Here is a 21,342-nt window from a genome sequence, read left to right as displayed (position 1 = left end):
TTTTTTTTTTTCTTTTTGACTTTTTTCATTTTTTTGACTTCTTTCATTTTCTTGACTTTTTTCATTTTTTGACTTCTTTGTCACAACATCTATGTCGAACGACATCAATGTCGCTGGACATCAAAATTATTCTTGTGATCAGCATTGTTCTCTTGATCTAAAATTTCATCATTTGTGCTACACTAACAACAGTAACAAAACACGTGACAAAGGATTTGCTTAGTGATTGAAAAAAGAATAAGCGGGTAATTAGCGTATTTCGTCACCAACAGGATTTGAACCTGTGCGGGCAGAGCCCATATGATTTCTAGTCATACTCCTTAACCACTCGGACATAGTGACAACCGATGTTTGATAAACGCTATAGTAAATTGTGTTGCGCGGGATCACGTGATTGGTCACTGCACCCAAACCTGGTTATCCAAATTGATAAAGGTGATCTTTTTTAATAGTGGTAATTCTATTAAAGGAATGAGAACGTGGATTTCAGTGTTAGAAGCCTGATTTTTATATCAGAAGAAAGCTTGAAAAAAATAGATTTTAAATCTATAAAAATAAACAAAAGTATATAATACGTTTGTTGAATAAAAAGACATTGTATTTTTTAAATAAATAAACATTTTTCTTTTGTGCTACATGATGCCATACAAGATTACAAATTGGGAAGACCATCCTTTTTCAACTTCAGTGCAAGGTTTCTTAAATTCAACAAAGACCCAAAAAGCATTTCTATTGGCGTATAAGCTCGGAAATTCAAGTGATTGAGTCGTGGCGTTCTCTTTTTAAGCATTTTTCAGCTCTCATGTCGTATTTTACCAAAAAAAGACTTTATTAAATAAAAAAGGCGATTAATTTTAGTGCCAAGGGAGCAAAAAAAAAAAAAAAAAAAAAAAAAAAAAAAGAGAAAAGGGATACATATGAAGAAGAGAGATGAAACTCTTATACAAGTGTACAGTATTGCTATAATAATAAGTATGAAAGCATTTGTTTACAAGTTAAATAAAAAAGAATATGAATAAAGTAGAAAATTTAAAAGATTGAATAAAATAAATAGAAAAAGGGCTCTTTTGGTTCTAAAGAAGTTAAATTTGTTTTAAAGCTGGAAAAGATATGCTTTAAATAATAAGGTTATGAAATAAAAAAAGACAAAGTATTTTTGATAATCATTTTTATTTTTTGAGAGTAAAAAAAAAAAAGTGGTAATGGAATGAATGTCTGTTATGCTACATGTCTTGAAATTTCTATGGAAAAAATTAAAAAACAGAGTACTTCAGAGAAAGAAAAAAAAAGTTGTAATGTTGAGATGTTGAAATTGTAAAAAAAAAAAAAAAAAAAAAAAAAAAAAAAAAAAAATAAATTACATTCCCAGCATTGACATTACAAAAGGAATTTCTATTCATTGTACTGTTTTAACTTGAATGAAAAACGCAGCGTTTTAAATTTGGGTTAAAAAAAAAAAGTACTTTGAAATTTTTTTTTCATTAAAAAGTAAAAGTGGACCAAATATGGCGAAGGTGAAAAGCATCACACAGAAATCTAAAAAAAGATTCAAAGCCCACAATATAAACGGTAAACTTACTTTATCTGCAACCAAATCTACTATCCAGCGATTGTTGGTATGATGTAAGTATTTTGGCTACACCAATCATAATGCTTTGCTTTATTTTTAGATTTTCAACTGAATATCAATTCTCCTTGGCTATTGTTTTTGAAATCATATATAAACGCGTAAAATAATGGATCAAGCTTATAAAATAATCTTTTATTATATTTACAATGAATTCTTCAACCCAATACAAATTTAAATGCTACTGTAGCCAATGTTCTGAAGGGAAAATTGGCAAGTACCAATTGGTTGCTCGATGGACCCTTGCTCGCCATAAAAAAAAGGAAGCTGCTAAAGGTAGTTCACTTACATTTAGATAATATTTTTACTGACGCGTTAAATATGCATAGATGAATCAGAAAAGGTCCAAGAAATTGATGCCAATAATGAGATGATTGAAGCAAATAAAAGCGATTCTGATGATGATGGTGCAGAAGACGTTTCAAATTGGGAAGTGATGGAAAATGATGAAGTGAATGTATCTGATAGTATGGATATTGTTGAATTTGATATGCCTCAAGGTAATTATTTCCTAAAAGTAGATTACTATTATAAAGAATAGATTACTTACATTATTAATTTTTTAGTTGAAATCAAGGGATTCCAAAACGATGTTGTTGCTTTTATTGCTGTCTTCTTGACCTATTTCCAGTTATTTTTCATATCGGAATATGCTGCTGAAATAGTAATGAAATTTGCCAATGATCTTGCTCTTCTCTTAAACCATCAACCAATTTTTCCCGCAAAATTGGATACCATGCGTAACGCTGTTGGAATTGATTATACTTACAAGGGCATGTTTCGCCTTGTTGTCTGTCCCGAATGTCATACATTGTACCAGCCTGAAGAAGTACACTGTGATTCGAAGTGCACCTTTTCTGAATTTCGTATCACCTGTAATGCTTCACTCTTCAAGCCTGTTACAATTGGTGCAAGCAAAATGTACGCCAACAAGGTCTCTGCATTCAATTCCATCAAGTATGCCTTGACTGTGATGTTCTCACGACCAGGCTTTGAATCAGCAATTGAAGCATGGCGCTATCGTACTCGTCATAACAACACTATGTATGATATCTATGATGGTCAACTTTGGAATGAATTCAAAGATAGAGATGGTAATGTATTTACCAGTCAAGCTAGATCCCTCCTATTCACTTTGAATGTCGATTGGTTTCAATCTTCAAAAAGAACCGTGTATTCTGTTGGTGCTGTCTACTTGACGATAAATAATCTTCCAAGATCCATCCGATATAAAAAAGAAAATATCATCTTAGTTTGTGTTATTCCTGGTCCCAAAGAACCCAAGGACACACAAATCAACAACTATTTACAAGTTTTGGTAAATGATCTGAAGGAACTTTACTACGATGACTTCTTTACCTGTACGGCTGAATCTCCTAACGTGCCTGTCCCAGTTCGTGCTGCTCTGTTCTTGATTGCTTGCGATATTCCTGCTAGCCGAAAGGTTAGTGGGTTTACTTCATTCAATGCCACTGTACCTTGTAACAAGTGCTCAACAGCATTTCCTGCTCGTTATAATACTCATCTTCAACGTGATTTTTCTTTTGGTCTTGAAGATATTGATGCTTGGTCACTTCGTACCAGTATTGAAAACCGTTATCATGCAAAAAATTGGAAAGAAGCAACCACCAAGAGACAAAGAGCCGACTTGGAACAGAAGTTTGGTACTCGGTTCTCTGCCTTACATGATTTGGAATACCTTAATCTTGTTCGTTGTACTGCCATTGATCCAATGCATGGCCTTTTCCTTGGAACAGCAAAGAAAATGGTTAAAATATGGCGTACAACTATTTGTGACCTTACCCATGAATTATACCTGACTGATGCTGACTTGAAAGAAATGCAAAAAGAAGCAAATGATATTATATTGCCAGCACAATACACGCCAATCAATCAGAAAATTGCCAGCGATTTCTCTGACTTAAAGGCTGATGAATGGAGAACCTGGTGCCTTGCTCTTTCTCCTCTTTTGCTCAAGTCTCGTCTTCCAGTCCGTCATAAGGAAAATTGGGCAAAGTTTGTACAGGCCTGTCATATTGTATGTCGTCCATGCATTACCCAGAATGAAGCCATGATAGCCCACAAGCTATTCCATGAGTTTGTCCTTGGTGTTGCTGAATTGTATGGTCCAGAGATGGTCACTCCAAATATGCATCTTCATCTACATTTAAAGGACACCATCCAAGACTTTGGTCCAATCTATGCATTTTGGTTATATGGCTTCGAGAGACTTAATGGTGACATTAAGAAGATGACAGTAAACCACAAGACAGCGTTCGAAGTTACGTACATGAAGAAGTTCCTTTCTGTTGTACATTATGGTGACTACTGTTGTAGAACAGAGTCTGATCATAACGGACATTGAATAATCACAGCTAAAAGAAGTATATTAAAATTGATAAAAGATAATAATTTAAATCTTTATTAAATAAAATATATTCTTCTTCTTTTTATATAAAACTATCACTATTAGATTCATTCTATAAAGTAAACATGAACACTAAATAAGTCATGATCTTTACTATTCATCATTTCTGTAAATGAATAATAATGGATCAGGTACCTAGTCAACTTTGATCTGACTGGAGGCATTTCATATAAATATATCTTTCCTCTCAATGAAGACGGGACAACTCTCCCAGATCAGTTAAAGAACAATAAGATCTATAAAAACAACGAATTAAAAATTTTCATAATCGATTCAGTGATCATTCTTCAATCAAACATGTCAATGATTGGATCTACGCTCATAACTACTCATTTACCCGCCAATTGATAGAAGAATATAAATAGTAGACTTTGTAATGATTTCTTTTTTAACAATTAAGATTGTCTTAAATAAAGTTCAGTCTCAAAAAGTATTCTTTTGGTTTATCTTTGTTATTTCTTTTACTTTACCAGAACATAACAACTACATCCGTAATTTACCACAAGGAATTAAACAGAACCCAGTGATGATGTCTTCCTTTGGTTACTTGTCACCGACACCTTCTGATTCCCTTGTTGCTTCATCTGTTTCAACCAGCTTTGATTTCAGCTTATTTGTCAGTGCTCCTCTACGTTTGAATGATACCTTCACTGGTGCTGAAATTCTACCTCCTGATACGCAAGCTTCTTCTAGACACAAAGTTAGTGTTAATAGGTTGACTCGAGCCCATTATGGTTACCTTCTTGCCTTTTACAGGCTTGTATATACTGATCGAACATTCGCAAGTGCGCTTATTCCAGAAGATCTTGATGACTTATCTACGATGGTGCTCCCCGATATTTCTCTTTTCTCTGAAATTGAAATTCTTGGGCAAACATATCGATCAAAAGCATCACGTACTACTCGTGGTTGTTATATTGAAGTGGCTTGCAATTCTGCTGTTCCTGGAAAAGAACCTGAAATGCGGATTGGTCAGGTGCAGTATTATTTTAGCCATCAGCTTCAAATGAAGAAAACTATGATGCCAAATGGTCGGGTCTTTGCCCCAAATGCTTTTGATGAACACCTCTTTGCTTTTGTACGTTGGTATAATGCTCCTCTTCATCCTTTTCAAGGATTTGAATGTCTTGGTGCCGCGTATTACCATAACTCTTTTCGACCAGCTGATTCAGACTGTATTCTTCCAGTATCGCGTATCTTTACTTGTGTTGCTATGAAGCAAGGCTATCCTGATAATCATGTTGTCTTTTTACCTCTCCCAAGAAAAACCATTGGTTTGTAAAATATAAAAAAATAAAGTAAAAGTAAAAGTAAAAAAAAAAAAAAATTAAAATTTAAAAATCCAAACACCGCGTTTCTTTATATTTTTTTAATTTATTTTACAAGTTTTTTTTTGTTTTTAAAATAGCAAGTTGCCTTCATCCAACTCCATTTCGGAACCAAAAGCCCAAGCGATACCTTCTTCAGTTATATTTTCTTTCTTTATGAAGTCAGGAACAGGCAGCGAACATTTTCTTTTTATACGAGGAAGAAACTGGATGCTGCTATTTCCAGTTCTTTGCCTCTTTGCTTTCTCACTTGCTATCTGATCATCCAAAAGCTTAAAGAATTCGGTACACTAAATATTGAATAATTAGCCGATTGCGCTTAAAAGATACTAATTAAACTTACAGCAGGTGATCTGTACGTTGGTACTCGAACTTCAAAATAATCGACGGTTTTCTTACACAAGACAGACATGCGTTCCTATTCGGTAAAAGGAGTTGTTCTGTCTGGATTTCGCTCCAGAAGAACTTCTTCCACCTTGTCCATTGTATCGCTACTGTACATGTCTTCTTCTTCAGACATGTATTGCTGTTGAAGCAAGTACTCACAGTTGGGATAATTGTTATAAACGCCTTGGTCCTTGTATTGCTCGTATATAGCCTTACGAGCTCTTGTTTTCTAAAAAAGCAAAGTCAGTTTATACGATTACAGTAATTTATGTAGCACTTACAGCACTTCTACGAGTGACTTTTGCTGCTTTTCGTTTTCTTATAAAATCTTCAACTGGATCTACCTCTTCACCAGTGGATATCCCGGCCTTCTTTGTATAATACTGGCGCTCGAGGTACTTGCGTAAATCGCGGTTGTTTGTATTTTTATATGAATAATGACTACTCACATAATCTTGCAATAATTTGAATACTTTTTGATTTTCAGTAGACTTTAGAGGCTTTTCAAGAACGTATTGAGACGATGGCGGCAGGTTGTTGTAGTGATTTCTCACAGCATCCTATATTTCAGAGAAAATTGATTAGTACATTTGTTTAATATTGAATTTTAATGTTCTTACTTTTACAGCAGTAGCAATTGGCTTTGCGCCTTTGCCTGATTCTGCTTCAAGCTCATCGTATGCTTCTTTGAGCTTTCTGTATGCCATTTGCAAGGCCAGCTTTTCCTCTTGCTCTTTTCGAAGCATCTCCTTCAAATCATAGTTTTCTTTTCTTATCTCCATATAAATAGAAAAAGAAAGAGATGCTTCATCAGTCTCCATATCTTCGGCTTGGCGCATTCGCTTCTGGACATGGGTCATAGGAGGAAAACCAGGCCTAGGTGTCATGTTTTGACATGTCAATAAGATAACAGTCTTATCATTCTAAGCTAAATCTTTACAAATGAGTTTGAATAAGAATAGATCCTGATAATTACCAACTGCCCTGAACAGCCAAGTTTCACTTTCACCTCAACAGTTGATTATTTACATCAGTTTATAAAATTTTTCTTATACATGTCAAATCATATCGGTCGTAACTATCTCTTGTCATTTAATCTCAGGTCTTGCTCAACTAATATAAATAGCCTTGGAATCTTTCTTTAATAAAAGAATTCGACTGGAGAACTATTGTTCGGTCTCGTTAATTCTTCTTTGTCTATTTTAAATACTTAAAACACTTCACTAGGATAGGCAAAGCTATCGGGAATGGCATCGCTTGAAGCAAGCTCAGGAACAACAACACGCAAAGGAACAGCGATTGGTTGCCCAACAGAGTTAGAACCACGAGTATTGGCAGGAGCAGGGTTGAATTGAATAACGCGATCAGACATAGTGTTGTAAAAGTACTTTGAAATAAAGATAAATGAGCTTGGCATCAAAATTGAATCTTCCTTAAATACTATCGCGTTTACAATGAAACTCAGTCTAACTATACCAAAAAAAAATATTTAAAAGATTTCCTTTTCGAAATCTTGTTCCTTTTTTTTTTCTTTTTCTTCAGCAATTTCCTTTTTCAACATCGCTCCGGTTATCCCAAGGTAAGTAAAAAAAAAAAAGAAAAAGAAAACTTTGGTTCTAATGTGCTGTAGTAGATACCCATACATGTACTCATGGCTGCTGTAGTTCCTTTGGTTATTTATATATCTTTTCAAAAGGTAAATACATTCATAGCTTTCAATAATCTTTATTAAAAGTAAAATTTAGATTTCTTTAGTTCGTGGCTGAACCTTTATGAATGTCTTGGCATCCTGTTTTGTTAACAAAAGAGCTTTAAGGTAAAGAAGTTGAGTACATCATGGTTTACTTTTATTAATATTTTATTTTATACAACTTTAGACGCTTTGGCTTCTGTTGTTTCCTGCTGTCTCCAATCTCTTACTGCTTTGGATCCTCGTTACTACTGGCTCGCTTTTATTTATGGGCTTTATTTACTACGCTCTTTTGTTTGCTGCTTCTATGGTAAAGGTAAGTGCATTTTCCACAATTTTTTTTTAAATAAAATTTTTTATTTCATCGTTTTCATGGATCTCCTTCTCGTTTTCCTTCCTCCCCTACCCTTTTGTAATACTGGAATGAACCAATAATATGTAATCAATATGGCAATAAAGCCCCAAAATAAATGAATAAAACTACATTTTTAACCAATAATACCGTATTTTAAGCCTATTGTATTTCCTAATGTAAATCATCCAAAGCTAAATGTAGCCGTAATAAGCCAATAAGAAAGCATTGCTAAAGAGCAACAGACGAATAAGGAAGTATTTCGAAAAGTAACAAGCCAATAAAGAAGTTGTATTAAAGAGAAACACAAGCATGTAAGGCCCAATAGAAAGACGTTTGCTTGTACTTCGTTGTTAAAAAAAGAATGAAGCGGCGCGTTGTCAAACAGTAATACTTGGTTATCGAGGTACAATAGTTAACATTCAACGTAAACGAGCTCAACTGGACATACCGCAATAATTATGCATAATTCATTATAAATCCCGACTAACTAAAGTATACCTGACAGCTATCATACTCCATAGATAACAATTATGTGCAGTGGGTCACTGCACCCAAACCCTATATTCTAAATTATTATACATCTGGTATTTTAACAGTGGAACATAGTGTAAAATAATACGAAATTGAATTTTCAGAATAGAGATGTAATTTTTGTACCAAAAAAAGCTAGAAAAAAGTATATACTATATCTGTAAAGATATATACAGTGCGTTGCAAAACCCGGACACAAAACTTAAAAAACCGTGCAGATCCCTATAAATCGCCCTCTAGTTGAGCTTTTAATTCGAAAGTTCGCACAAATATAGTGTAGCTTATATAGTATTTATGATCCAAATTTGGAGCGGAGAAAATAATGTGTGTCTGAGTTATGATCTTATGAGTTATTATTTTCGAAATTTATGTTTTTTTTGGATAAAGTTTTTTTTATTTAATATTTGATATTCCCTCCTCCAGCTATGATTACTGCCTTAATACGTTTGGGCATACTTCTGTAGTATGATTCTACATCACCTGGTGTAAATGAAACCCACTCTTTGCATATACTTTGCCATAGTTCATCAACATTGACAGCACGGTTGTCATGACTGCGTAGCTTATGTTTCAAGTGCCTCTATAGATGCTCTATAGGGTTGACGTCAGGGTTTTGTGTTGGCCAGCCCTGCAGTAATTGTACCCCTTTTCGCTTCATCCATCTCTTGGTATGTTTGGAGGTATGCTTAGTGTAATAGACGAAGATAAAAAGAAATAAAAAAGCACCAAAACGATAATTACTTTGAGATACTTTTTATTCTTGATTATATCCAAGTTTAAAGTTGTCCTTTTTTCAATCAGGATTTAGGTGGAATATTTATATTCTTTTGAATGATAATTCATGGGGACGATTGAGTTAAATCAATTGGTTCTTTCTTGATGTTTCATTCTGGATTGGGGCATTGTCATCATATCTTGTTCCATGGAATCTTATCTTGTATAATTATATTATAAATCGTTGTTCTAAGCTACTAGTGTTGCATTTATAAATAGTCATCCATGGAATCGTTGTTTAAGACGGCACTTGTATTTTGTTCCTGAATGGTTATTGGGTTTGAGTAAACTCGGTTACTAAATAAGTACAGAAAGACTGAAACCTAATAATGGAGACAACAGGAGCTATTAAGGCACCAATCGGATTATCGATAGGATTATTTCTCAATCATTCGTTTAGATCAATAAAGTTACTATGCAAGAAAAACAATATTCTATTCTGACATACATAGTCTTAATGCAACTTAATACATTGGATCATAAAAGAGATTATGCAAAGACTCATTACTATAACAAGTTGGTATTATATATGCAAGACATTCATTACTCTTTATGATATAATTCATCGTCAGATCTTTATGATTCAACTATGCTAGTGTTGGAGATGTTTGGTTTATAGCATAATTTATTATTTTATTATGTCTACCTATAACACTTAGGATCATTGTCACGTTGAAAAATGACGTCCTTATGTTTTCAGCCATACTAATCGAGTGTATCTTTGTATGTGGTTGCTAATACATTGGTATAGGTTTGCGAGTTCATATTACTACCAAAGGTTTGACAAGCATAACCAACCCCTTTTGCTGTCATGCAACCCCACATCATCAGGGATCCGCCTCCGTACTTTACTGTCTGCTTTACATGGTGTGGTCTGCTTACTACCCCATCTTCTTTCCAAGTGTAAGGGTTGCTGTCTGGCCCAAAGATGTTTATTTTTGTTTCGTCAGAAAAGATAACCTTCTTCCAGTCATCAACAGTCCAATTTTGATGCGTCTTGCACCACTTAAGGCGGTTCTTTTGATGTTGGTCACTCAAGAATGGCTTGCTTTTCTTCAGTGTAGCTTTAAAGCCAAGTTCGTTCATCAGCCTTTTTGCTTGCCATTTGCTCATCGAGCATCCAATTGACTTCAAATAAGAACATACATCAGAAATAGACTTTAAGGCACCAGATCTGAGCTTTAAACGAAGGGCATTGGTGCGGAGGTTCTGAGTATATTTTGGCCTTCCGCCCTTAGGTCGGATATAGTTTGGTTTTAAGGTAGCCTTTAAGCGACGTACAGTAGGATCAGAGACCCCAGTTTTTGCAGCAATAGTTGTCGTGGTTTCGTTGTTATGTAGGCAAAGTTTGACTCTGTCAAGCTTACTAGAGCTAATTCCGCGAGGCATTTTAAAAAATTGAGAGTGGGAAATTTACGTAGTGAGAAATATTTTTAAAATGTAAGAAACTTTAGTGGATTTATATACACCTTACAGACTGAGACTAGGGCTACAAGATGATGTAACTTTCATTTCACAACGTGTAATCCCTGTGATGTAATGATGAATAAAAGATGAATAACCACTTTGACGTAAATGTGCTATATTAGTCTATGGCAAATCATGCTATAAATGACTAGTGTATGACGTCAATTCAGGCCACAGTTTAGCATAAAATAAATTTCTCTATCTAACAGTAGTTAAATTACGTCAATACTGCTAATAGTCGTTGATCTATCCCATGAAAAGAGTTTTGTGTCCGGGTTTTGCAACGCACTGTATTACACTTGTTTAAATTTAAATTATTAATAATCTTACCTTAATCGCTGTTGCAATTGGTTTTGCACTTTTGCTGGATTCTTGTTCAAGCTCTCTGTAGGCTTCTTTGACCTTGGCAAATGCCACTTGCAAGGCACGCTTTTCTTCCTGCTCTTTTCTTAACATCTCCTTCAAAGTGTCAATTTCCTTTCTCATATCCAGATAAATGGAGAAGGAAAGAGAAGCTTCATCACGTCCAACATCTTCAGCTTCACGCATTCGCTTCTGGACATTGGTCATAGGGGGGTAACCAGGTCTAGGATAGGCAAAGCTATCAAGAATACCATTACTTGACACAAACTCAGGAACAACAGCACGGGAAGGAAGAGCAATTGGCTGCCCAGCAGAGTTAGAGTCACGAGCATTGACAGGAGCAGGGTTGAATTCGATAATACGGTCAGACATAATGTTATAAGGTACTTTGAAGAAAAAGTAAAGAAACTTAACATTGAAGTTGAACACACCTTAAATACTATTGCGTTCAATTGTAAACTCAGTTCTATACAAATCAAAAAACCTATAAAAGGATTGATGTCTCAGATCAATCTTTTCTTTTCTTTCTTTCTTTTTTTTGATTTGTTATCCCAGGTAAGTTGTTCTTTTTTTTAAAATAATTTTTTTTTCTAATGTACTTTATTAAAAATTCATAGGTATACTTATGGCTATTATAAGTTCTTGAGTCCTTTCTGTATCTGTTTATGTGGTACGTAAGTTTCTAAATTTTCATTGTCTTCATTAACATTCAAATTTAGTTTCCTAAGCTTGATTCTGAAGCTGTTTGAACTCCTTGGTATCGTCTTCTAGTTTTTAAAGAGGTTTAAGGTAAGAAAGTCGGGTACATCATGTTTCACTGTAATTAATCTTTTATTTTATTCAGTTTCAATTCTACTTTCCTACTGCTTAGTCTACTGCCTTCATCTTTCTTTTGCTTCAGATCTCTTTTGATGCTGCTTCATTGTATTTGTTTGTTTTGCCTGTTTTGTCTGCTATATTGTATTGTTTGCTGCTTCTGAGGTCTAGGTAAGTGCAATTTTGAAAAAAAAAAATTTTGGTATCTACCGTTTAAAGGTGTTGTTTCATTATTCCCATCGATCCCTTGTTCCTTTTCCCGCCTTTTTGTATCATTTTTAATAAACAAATGAACTAATAATATATAATCAATATGACGATAAAGCCCCAAAATAAACGAATAAAACTAAATTTTTAACCAATAATACCGTATTTTAAGCCTATTTTATTTCCTACTACAAACCATCCAGAGTTATATATAATCATAATAAGCCAATAAGAAAGTATTGCGAAAAGGCAATAAGCCAGTAAAGAAGTAATATTCAAGAGAAATAGACGTATAAGGAAGTATTACTAAAGGCAATAAACCAATAAAGGAGTAGTATCAAAGAAAAACGCAAGCATGTAAGGTCCAATAGAAAGGTGTTATGTTTGTGTATCATCGTAGAAAGAACAATGAAGCGGCGCGTCACCAAAAGTAACACGGTATTCCACATACATTTCTTAACATTTAGAGCAAAATACACGAAGTATATATTTTATAAAATTTGTAAATATATTGACGTAAACTCGAAATATCTGATTATATTCTGTCAAATATATTGTTCTATATATAGCAATTACAGTAAGGGACAAAATCAGTCCGTCTTTTGGTTTTTTCGCAATGCCACGCCGGGAAATATACTTAGAACTCCGCTTTGCTGACGAAAAATTTACCACTTTTTTCAACAAATCTGATAATACCTGTCGGGATTGGTATTTTTTAGTTTCCGACATGTTATAAGAAGATATATTGAAAATAACGGATTTTTATTTCTTTGAATTTTAATTAGTACTTGGTATCACGGCCCTTACGCTGGATTACGTCCCGAACTCGACGGGGCATGGAGTGAATAAGGTTTCTACAGTACTCTGGAGCTGCTAGGTCATACCAAAGCTTCGAAACCCGGTCAAAAAATGCTTGGTCAGTCTCAATCACGGAAGGGGGTGGACTTGTCATCTGTTCCCTCTTTTTAAGCATGGCCCATGCATTTTCAATCGGGGTAAGGTCAGGAGAGTATGCTGGCCAGCTCAGTAGCTTAACCTTGTTCTTTTGGAACCATTTTGAAGAAGCTGAAGCACAATGTATGCTTGCATTATCTTGTTGAAAGATCATGTCACTACTTTGCAGGCCATAGTACTTCAATGTCTCCTTGTATTCCTCCTCAAGTACTGATGTGTATAGCTCACCATTTACATTACTTTGTAGCCAGGACATGTAGCCCCCTCCATGTATAGTTATGCAACTCCAAAGCATAATCCCGCCTCCTCCATAAGCATGTTTCTTCTTGTAGTGATGGTCTCGATAAGGTGCATTATCCTCTTTCCAAGCGTATTCTAGACCATTGGACCCTCTTTTTTGGATCTTTGTCTCATCAGAAAAGACAACGCGTTCCCAATCAGTCTCGGACCTGTCTTTATGGGCCTTTGCCCAATCATATCGCGCCTTTTGCCTGTCATTACTAAGTGGAAGTGCCGTCTTTTTTTAGCGGATTTTAGACCTTTGCGTTTGAAAGTACGAGGAATTGTTTTTGGATTGACCATTCGATCTGGTTTTTTAACGCCAAAGGAGGCGTCAGCTGCGCTTTTAGATAAGCCTAGTCTTATGTCTCTAGCTGCTTTGGTTTCCTCCCTAGGTGTGAGTAAACGATGTCTACCCGCGCTATTTTTTGACTGCATCTTGGTTTTCCTTGAAATTCTTCGAATCATGGACTTTCCACATGAGATATTTGGTACTTATGATGTAAAAACAGTAGGAAGTCAATAGCTAACAACTACTATTTATTGAGTAAAAAAAGGAGAGGAACTAATAATTTAGAATGAACCCTGGATTATATCGTCTGACTATTAATTGTATAGTCTGACGTAGGCTGGACTGAGATCAATAATAAAATAATGAATAAAGACATCATTAATGACCAAACACGACAACAACAGCTGCCACTTTACGAACGGACAATTCCGAAAAAGATGTTTCAACAGATTTTACAACAATGGGGACCACTACAGATCGACGCCTTTGCTGCGACACACAACCATCAACTGAAGAGATATTGGAGTCTTCATCCGGATCCAATGGCAGAAGCCCAGGACGCTTTCCAACAGCGGTGGCTGAAGAAGGGAATGTACTTGAACCCTCCTTGGAGACTGATTCCGAAAGTTATACAACAAATCAAATTACAGAAGACCCATCAGGCAGTTCTAGTGACTCCATTCTGGCCCAGTCAATTCTGGTTTCCAATGATTTTGAAGTTGAAGCATCTAAACAATCCGATTATTATGAAGATCAGCAAGAAGTTTTCCCTATCCTCTTGGAGATTATCAACGAAAAAAGGCGCAAGTCTGGTTTAATAAATGAAACTAGTATTAAGTACATAGCTAAGTCAACAAGAAAAAGCACAGAGAAAGCATACGACAATGGATGGAAGCACTGGCAACAATGGTGTTTTCAACAAGATCCTCAAATAGACCCAACGGCCTACAACAGCACCAATGTATTACATTTCTTGGTTGACAATAACAAATTTAGCATCAATCATCTTAACACTTTAAGATCATCCATAGCGTCTGTATTTCGAGTACTTCATCCGGAGGAAATTCCTCTAGCCAATCAGTCTATTATTCAAGCCTTCTTTGTAACAAAGCGTAGATCAGAAATCAGAATACCTTCAACTCCACAACTAGAGACTTGGGACATTGACAAGATGACGGATTTTCTAGTATCAACTTGGACAAACTCAAGTAGTTTAACTCTATATGATTTACAACTGAAGACAGTCGCATTACTATGCCTAGCTACCATGGCCAGACCAAGATCAGATATTGGAAGACTGCAGTTTCAAGACATCATCTTTAATTTCGAAGATTCAAACAACTCAATTCCTACGGGTGTCAAGATACATTTTAGAGAACCAAAAGAAAATCAAGTTAAAACTACAAGGCTCGGTCTTCTACAAGATACTCGTATATGTCCGGTATCCACTTTATACCTATTTATCTCGAAGAGTAACGATTTGCGAGTCAATCTACCGACTGATCATACTTTATTCTTGGCGCACATTGAAAAACCGGAACAGGTCGCATCTATTCGTCCCTCAACGATGTCAAGTTGGGTTAAATCTATCATGGAAAGATCAGGAATAGATACCACCATCTATAAAGCACATTCAATAAGATCAGCTTCAAGCACAAAGGCAGTAGAAAAAGGACAATCGATTCAAGCAGTAAAAAAACATGCCGGTTGGAGTCTTAACTCAAATACATTTGAGCGATTCTATTACAAACCAACAAATCAAGACTCTTCAAGTACAGCAATTACCCATTCAATTTTTTCTCAAGCTGAAAACTCTATCACATTAGGAGACGGAGTGGAGCCAACTGTGATTGATTTAGGAACGACAAACAATCCTAATGTTGGCGAAACGAAGCCGAATAATGTGATAGATGCCCACCCATGGTATCGCCGATACTTAGGCTTTTAATTCATATTATTATACTTTGTATCTTATTCCCACCCTAAAAAAAAAAAAAATTGAATATATGCTTAGGCAGAAAGATATAGGGAAGAAAGGGAAAATATTAATTTTATTATAAATAAGGAAAATAAAGCGTGGCTCAGAGAGCATCTATCACATTATTCGGCTTCGTTTCGCCAACATTAGGGATTCGTTTTTCGATAGATGTCTGGCCCTTGAGCCAATCCGCAAAATGAAATTTATTATCCGCAAAATAAAAAATTACTATCCGCTAAATAAAAATCATTGTCCGCAAAATAAAAAAAGCCATCCGCAAATTTACAGTCAAAAACCAATATCAAAATTTATTAAAAAAAATATTGCGGTCAATAAAATAGATTCTGCTTACCTTCTTAATTATTGTTTCCATAACATCACAATTTTATTCAGATTGGCTTGTCTCACAAAATTCTTCTGTCAATTTGATTTTATTTCATTTTGATCTTCAATACAAAATAATGACATATGTGATTCTTCTGAAGTGTCAGAAATGTCGATTATACAATTCATACCCAATCTAAAAGTGAATTTAAATATTAAACATGGTTATTATGATATCAAATAAGAAAGCCTATGAAGCGTATCACTTACGTGCGAAAGTATGACGATTTGTTGTCTGACGAGATAAAATCTCTTGCGAATCTACCAATAATGGTTCCTAATGATTCACGATATCCACTTATATACAAATGATCTTCAGCCAGATACTATTTGTAAGTTAGCATTTTGTTTCGTATACATTGTCTTCATAAATTACCGTATTTTTGTCCTTTTTGGTCTTTCTTGAGATCTCAGTGGAGTTACTTCTCTTCATTGTAATACCAGCTGCAGCGTCCTTACGTTGTTCGTCTGTTTCCTTCTCTGACAACCAACGCCAATAATCAGTTGAATAGGTTAGATCCAAGGCCTAGCGAACAGATATCAATAACACAAGAAATGGTTTACAGTTAAAGTAGCTACTAAATTACCCTATAATTATTTTGCCACATATTCAATACCCATTCTTAATAATATGAGCCTCCCTCCATTTTACTTGCTTTATCTACGACGAATGTATAATCATCCTCTGCTACTTTCTTCATACTAGAAATATATCCTCCCTGTCTAAAAACCTCTGGCAGACCATTATTTACTTTATAGTTTTCATGCAGCCAAGAATAAGCATCCCTAAAATGACATTATAAGATATGTTTAGAAATCTAATTTATTTAAAAAAAAATAGCCAATCAATATACACAAATTGATGTTTGGTTTTTCATTCCCATTACACATATTCAAGGATTTTTAGCATTCGATATGCTTCATGATCTCTTTGTTTTGCTTGCAAAAGCGGTTTTTTCAACTCGTCGATAGCAAGAAGAACACCCTCAAGTGAACCATTTGTACTATATTATAATTCATGTTTAGCGTGATGGCATGAGTGATCTTTTATCTGTTTTTTCGTAATATAATTACCAAATTGAAGCTATATGTTGGTACAACTTCAGGGTGTCATCTTGCATACCGTGACTTTTGAAAGAAAAGATCAATGTATCCAGCTGAGGAAATTTTTACTGGGGCAGAAAGGGCTTGACTTTGTTGTATTGCGCTGAATTCATCAGGTTAACAATACCACTTAAACAAAGCCTATAAGGAATATGATTAATGAATGCTAATAATTTACGTTTTTTTTGTCAATGTTCAACTATACTTGAAAAAACACAAATCGTTGGATTCCAAGGCATTTTCCGTAGTAAGAAATTTTATAATGAGCGGGGCCAAAGCAACATTTATATTCAAGAAAGGGTTTTCTCCAAGTTGAGTAAGAATATCCTTTTCAATGTCATTCCAAGGAATATTAGCTAACTAGAAAAAGAAGAAAAAGAAAGAGATGAATCAAACAGTTACATTAATCAGGGTCTATAACGTGTATTAACCTTTTTATATCCCATGCCAAAAATTAGTTCTTTTATACCACCAGTTGTCATTTCGTCCATCAATGATCGTTTAACTCCGGTGCACATTCGATTCATTTCAATCGCTGAATTACCGTCATCCTTAGGATTCAGACATTCGCCAAGGTCACTCTCTGAAGTACTTTGGTGTTGTGTACTTGATCCAGCCAGATCTTCACCAATCAGCTCGTCTGCAGCTCTTTCAGTATATTTTTCCGCAATCCGAAAACCGGTTACTGTTGCATTCATCTTTGCTTTTCGTCGTACACCCAATAACTTTGATACGTCATTCCAGTTATCTTCTTTCACTGTTAATTTCCTATAAAAGAAAGAGAGGCGATACAATCACACCAAATAAATTTCTGGATAAAATATTGAAACAAAAAATTTAAAAAATATGGCATACAAGTTCAAGACCAATTAATACCTGTGAATCTAAGCTTGGATTTTCAAGTTTAAGAAAAGAAAGGTTCAAGTGCTTATTTTAAAATTATATCCATAAAATGATTTTCAATATTCTGTTGCACCACCTCTTCATGCTTCGAACTAGTCGCTCGGCAAACTCGTTATCCAGTCTTGCCCACTCTTCTTGTAGAACCACCTTCAATTGCTGCAGGTTTTTGACCAACGATCTTTTTCTCTCAATTTGTCTTTCAAGAGCATTCCAAGCATGCTCTATGGGGCTCAAATCAAGACTTTGAGCAGGTCAGTGCTCAAAATCCCTAATTTGGTGGGTTTCTTTCCACCATCGAGCTCCATCCTCTTGGAAGATAAAATCTCTCTCCTGATGCAATACGACATTTATAAACCAAGGATGGAACCTGTTGGCCAAAATATTGATGTATGTTTTTTGGTGGACAGAACCGATTTCAATAATTTCTAAACGCCCAAAACCTCCTCTCCAAAAACATCCCCAAACCATAGCACCACCACCACTACCCACTTGACTGTAGATATCATATTTCTCTCATCATAACGCTCTTCTTCCTTCCTGAGTACTTTTTTACCGCGTTTATTGCCTTTCATACAAGAGCGCAAGTCATCAGACCAGACAACATTTCTCCATTGGCCTTCGGTCCAATTGAGGTGTTCCTTCGCCCAGCGAAGCCTACTTTCACGGTGACTTGCAGTCAATCTAGGCTTGTGAGCTGCTCTGTATGATTTGAAGTCAAGTTGATCGACATACGATCAAAGAGTTTCTATACAAACAAAAACATCCAGCTTTGCTAGCTCCATATTTATTTCTTCATAAGAGGCAAATGGATCCTCTCTAATTATCCTGTTCAAGCGCCTTTCAGTTCTTTCGACTATTTTCAAAGGACGACGTGTATGTTTGTGAGATAAAGAACTGCCATAGTTATCAATCTTGGCTTTTATATCTTGCACAATGGACTTGTTCTATCCAACAAATTCTGCAATCTCTCTAGTCATTTGATGTGTTCTAAGAAGATAAAAAACACTACATGCTTTACTTTTTTTTTGTTTCATCAGATGTAATTGAAGGTCGTATGCAGTTTATAGAGATTCGAGCTAACATGTTTTATTAATGAGTTGATGGATGAGAAAAAGACAACTTTTTTTTTTGTAAATAAAGAAAAAGACAACTTTACTTTGCTATGAGGTTCAATAAATTTCTTTGTCTGAAAATTAATTTGGTGTCATTGCATAAATACAATGATAAAGTTCACACTTGTGCAAAAAAAAAAAAAAAAAAAAAAAAAAAAAGGCGGCTTACTTTGTTTTATAATATATCTTCAATTGTTTCATTCAAAAGTAAACTGGATAGACCATGTTTCAAATAGCTCCTTTCCTGAGCATGCTGACAGTGACACTGACCAAGCTGACAAATTCTCTTTGTTCGCGCCAACAAAGGTATCGAAATTTGGATATTTTGTTGTATTAAAATACGTTTGAAGCTCTTTATTTCACAAAAAAAAATATGAATGATCTTTTATCATTTTTATTTTGTTTTAAGTTACCTTTTAAACCTGGATACCCATTTTGCTTCGCCATTGAAAAAAAAAAGGAGACGGAAAGGGAAAAGTGTTTTTATTTGGTAGGAATAAAAAGACTATGGAATTCAACAAGACTTAAAAATTTATGTTTTTATTTATACTCTTTTCATGAAGGTTCAATTAAATCCTTTTCAAGTTACTTCAGTTAATTATTGCTGTAGATCTAGTATGAATCAATTTTAATATGAAGACCTGTTCCTGGCTATACCAGTAGACTGTTTATAGTTATTTCTTGAGTAGTTATATTTTTCACTTATGTGTCATTGTCGTCAGTTTTTTGATGTTTTGGACGTCGAGCTGACCGCTATTCGTCAAGCTCTTTACAATCCGACCTTTCCTCGACAGAAACTTTGATTCATCCAAAATGACACTATCGTCGGTTATACTTTTCTTGGGATATGGAAGGCACATTAGTAATTTATATTTGATGACGTTCCTTTTAATCCCATTACTTTTCATAATCAAATTTTGCTTCTGGTTGCATCAATGCGATCTAACGCACTGGATTCACTAGTATAATACTCACATATCTCCAAGTTGATTGATTTTATTTTGTCTATCAAAAGTTAAGAAGTTCACCGCAGTCTTACACATGGCTTCATTCATTCATTTACTTTAATAAAACTGGCTTTCTAGTCCCTACAAAAGAAATTATGTCTCATTGTATCAGGAGCTATATTAAAACGACTTGTATTGATTTTAAAGAATATAATTAGTTCCGACCAAATAATAAAAAAAAGAATGTAATAAATATTTATAAAGTATTCACTGCTCTGATTTTGTAAACTGAATGTGAACCATGTTAAAGTATGCCGAAACACTATGCTTTGATCTAATATCGAATCTATTTAAAACGGTTTTGTTTCGTACTTTAAACAGGTATTAGCAACATTTATAACAATGTAGGCTCCGTTTTTTATCACAAATAAACAAGAAACTTTTAAACAAGTCCTTAATAAGCGCAGCGTCCTTTTTCAGTGGATCTAACGGTGAGATGTATACAAGACAAAAGAAAAAAATGGAAAAGTTGATCTCCAATTGTTTTACAAAAAATTACTATAAAATGTATATGACCTTAAATACTTAAATCAAAAAGGCATTATATAAGCCCACTATCCCTTTGACAAAAGACGGATAGAATTTAAGCCTCTTGAAAATTGTTGCTTAAACATCTATCGGTTGAAATAAAGGTTTCAAAGAGGTTCCAACTCTATTCATATGTGATGTTTAGTGGTTCTAAATGTAACGAAGTATAGTAATTATGGATAGGTCATTGATAAAAGCCTTTAAAGGAAAGGTTTATTTGAATATTTTATTTTTGAATTTATTTTTGCTAAACACACTTGTCTTTTTTGAAGATGTGCTCTGAATAAGAGTACCATGTATTTTTCTATTTAAACCACATGCTTGGCGATTGATTTTCATTTACAGGAATGCAGAGTGTTCGAAAACCATAATAACTGATTGATGGGGACAAGAAAGATTGTCTATAAGTATGTTTTTCTTTATCTATAGAGAAATAACAGTCGAAATATAAAGAATTAAAGCCAAGGAGAGATGCTAAGACTGATTCAATATAACTTGTGTGAGATGTGGATAGTAAAATTGTGCAACTGCAACCATTGGTTACGCACAGGTTACCAGACTTTAAAGGTTTTAAACTTTAAAAGCTACAGCGTACTATACTTCAAGACGTACTTACTTGATAATGATACTACTAGTATCCCTTCTTCTTTGTATTACTGTCAGCTAATAAATAGTCGTTAAACGAGTTTTTTTATAAAAATTATCTGCTTTTTTTACTCCCTCATTTTGAATCGGGGGCTAAATTTTTGCCTCAACTAATAATAGGATGCTGGTACAAAGCATGCAATCATCTGCACAAAGGCTCTTCAAGTTGTGCTGTCTTAATTT

General features: G+C 34.7%; 7 protein-coding genes and 1 non-coding gene across 8 annotated transcripts; 2 read left to right on the top strand and 6 right to left on the bottom strand.

The window, feature by feature from the left end:
• Positions 1-260: 260 nt before the first annotated feature.
• RO3G_19052 lies at positions 261-342 on the bottom strand. The gene has a single exon. It is a non-coding gene; the product is annotated as a tRNA-Ser (tRNA).
• A 1,276-nt stretch (positions 343-1,618) lies between these two features.
• On the top strand, positions 1,619-3,992 carry RO3G_04785 (uncharacterized protein; the record flags this gene model as incomplete). The annotated part of the gene is made up of 4 exons (XM_067659375.1): positions 1,619-1,623; positions 1,818-1,903; positions 1,957-2,127; positions 2,194-3,992. The coding sequence occupies 4 exons, from the start codon at positions 1,619-1,621 to the stop codon at positions 3,990-3,992; spliced, it is 2,061 nt and encodes a 686-aa protein (XP_067515476.1).
• A 439-nt stretch (positions 3,993-4,431) lies between these two features.
• On the top strand, positions 4,432-5,337 carry RO3G_04784 (uncharacterized protein; the record flags this gene model as incomplete). The annotated part of the gene is made up of 1 exon (XM_067659374.1): positions 4,432-5,337. One exon carries the CDS (start codon positions 4,432-4,434, stop codon positions 5,335-5,337), a length of 906 nt encoding a protein of 301 aa, XP_067515475.1.
• Positions 5,338-5,801: 464 nt separating this feature from the next.
• Positions 5,802-6,657, bottom strand: RO3G_04783 (uncharacterized protein; the record flags this gene model as incomplete). The annotated part of the gene is made up of 3 exons (XM_067659373.1): positions 5,802-5,999; positions 6,052-6,330; positions 6,391-6,657. 3 exons carry the CDS (start codon positions 6,655-6,657, stop codon positions 5,802-5,804), a joined length of 744 nt encoding a protein of 247 aa, XP_067515474.1.
• Positions 6,658-6,980: 323 nt separating this feature from the next.
• Positions 6,981-7,142, bottom strand: RO3G_04782 (uncharacterized protein; the record flags this gene model as incomplete). The annotated part of the gene is made up of 1 exon (XM_067659372.1): positions 6,981-7,142. The coding sequence occupies one exon, from the start codon at positions 7,140-7,142 to the stop codon at positions 6,981-6,983; it is 162 nt and encodes a 53-aa protein (XP_067515473.1).
• Positions 7,143-9,816: 2,674 nt separating this feature from the next.
• Positions 9,817-10,509, bottom strand: RO3G_04781 (uncharacterized protein; the record flags this gene model as incomplete). The annotated part of the gene is made up of 2 exons (XM_067659371.1): positions 9,817-9,825; positions 10,003-10,509. 2 exons carry the CDS (start codon positions 10,507-10,509, stop codon positions 9,817-9,819), a joined length of 516 nt encoding a protein of 171 aa, XP_067515472.1.
• Positions 10,510-10,818: 309 nt separating this feature from the next.
• RO3G_04780 (uncharacterized protein) lies at positions 10,819-11,322 on the bottom strand (the record flags this gene model as incomplete). Its single annotated transcript, XM_067659370.1, has 2 exons — positions 10,819-10,833; positions 10,918-11,322. 2 exons carry the CDS (start codon positions 11,320-11,322, stop codon positions 10,819-10,821), a joined length of 420 nt encoding a protein of 139 aa, XP_067515471.1.
• A 4,574-nt stretch (positions 11,323-15,896) lies between these two features.
• On the bottom strand, positions 15,897-17,662 carry RO3G_04779 (uncharacterized protein; the record flags this gene model as incomplete). Its single annotated transcript, XM_067659369.1, has 8 exons — positions 15,897-15,996; positions 16,071-16,186; positions 16,237-16,386; positions 16,526-16,646; positions 16,748-16,864; positions 17,034-17,105; positions 17,170-17,324; positions 17,396-17,662. The coding sequence occupies 8 exons, from the start codon at positions 17,660-17,662 to the stop codon at positions 15,897-15,899; spliced, it is 1,098 nt and encodes a 365-aa protein (XP_067515470.1).
• Positions 17,663-21,342: the final 3,680 nt, after the last annotated feature.

This window comes from Rhizopus delemar, genomic scaffold (assembly GCF_000149305.1).
Source record: "Rhizopus delemar RA 99-880 supercont3.3 genomic scaffold, whole genome shotgun sequence".
In the NCBI taxonomy this organism is placed as follows: Eukaryota; Fungi; Mucoromycota; class Mucoromycetes; order Mucorales; family Rhizopodaceae; genus Rhizopus; species Rhizopus delemar.
Note: the sequence above shows the minus strand (reverse complement) of the source record. Positions and strands in the feature narration are given on the sequence as shown.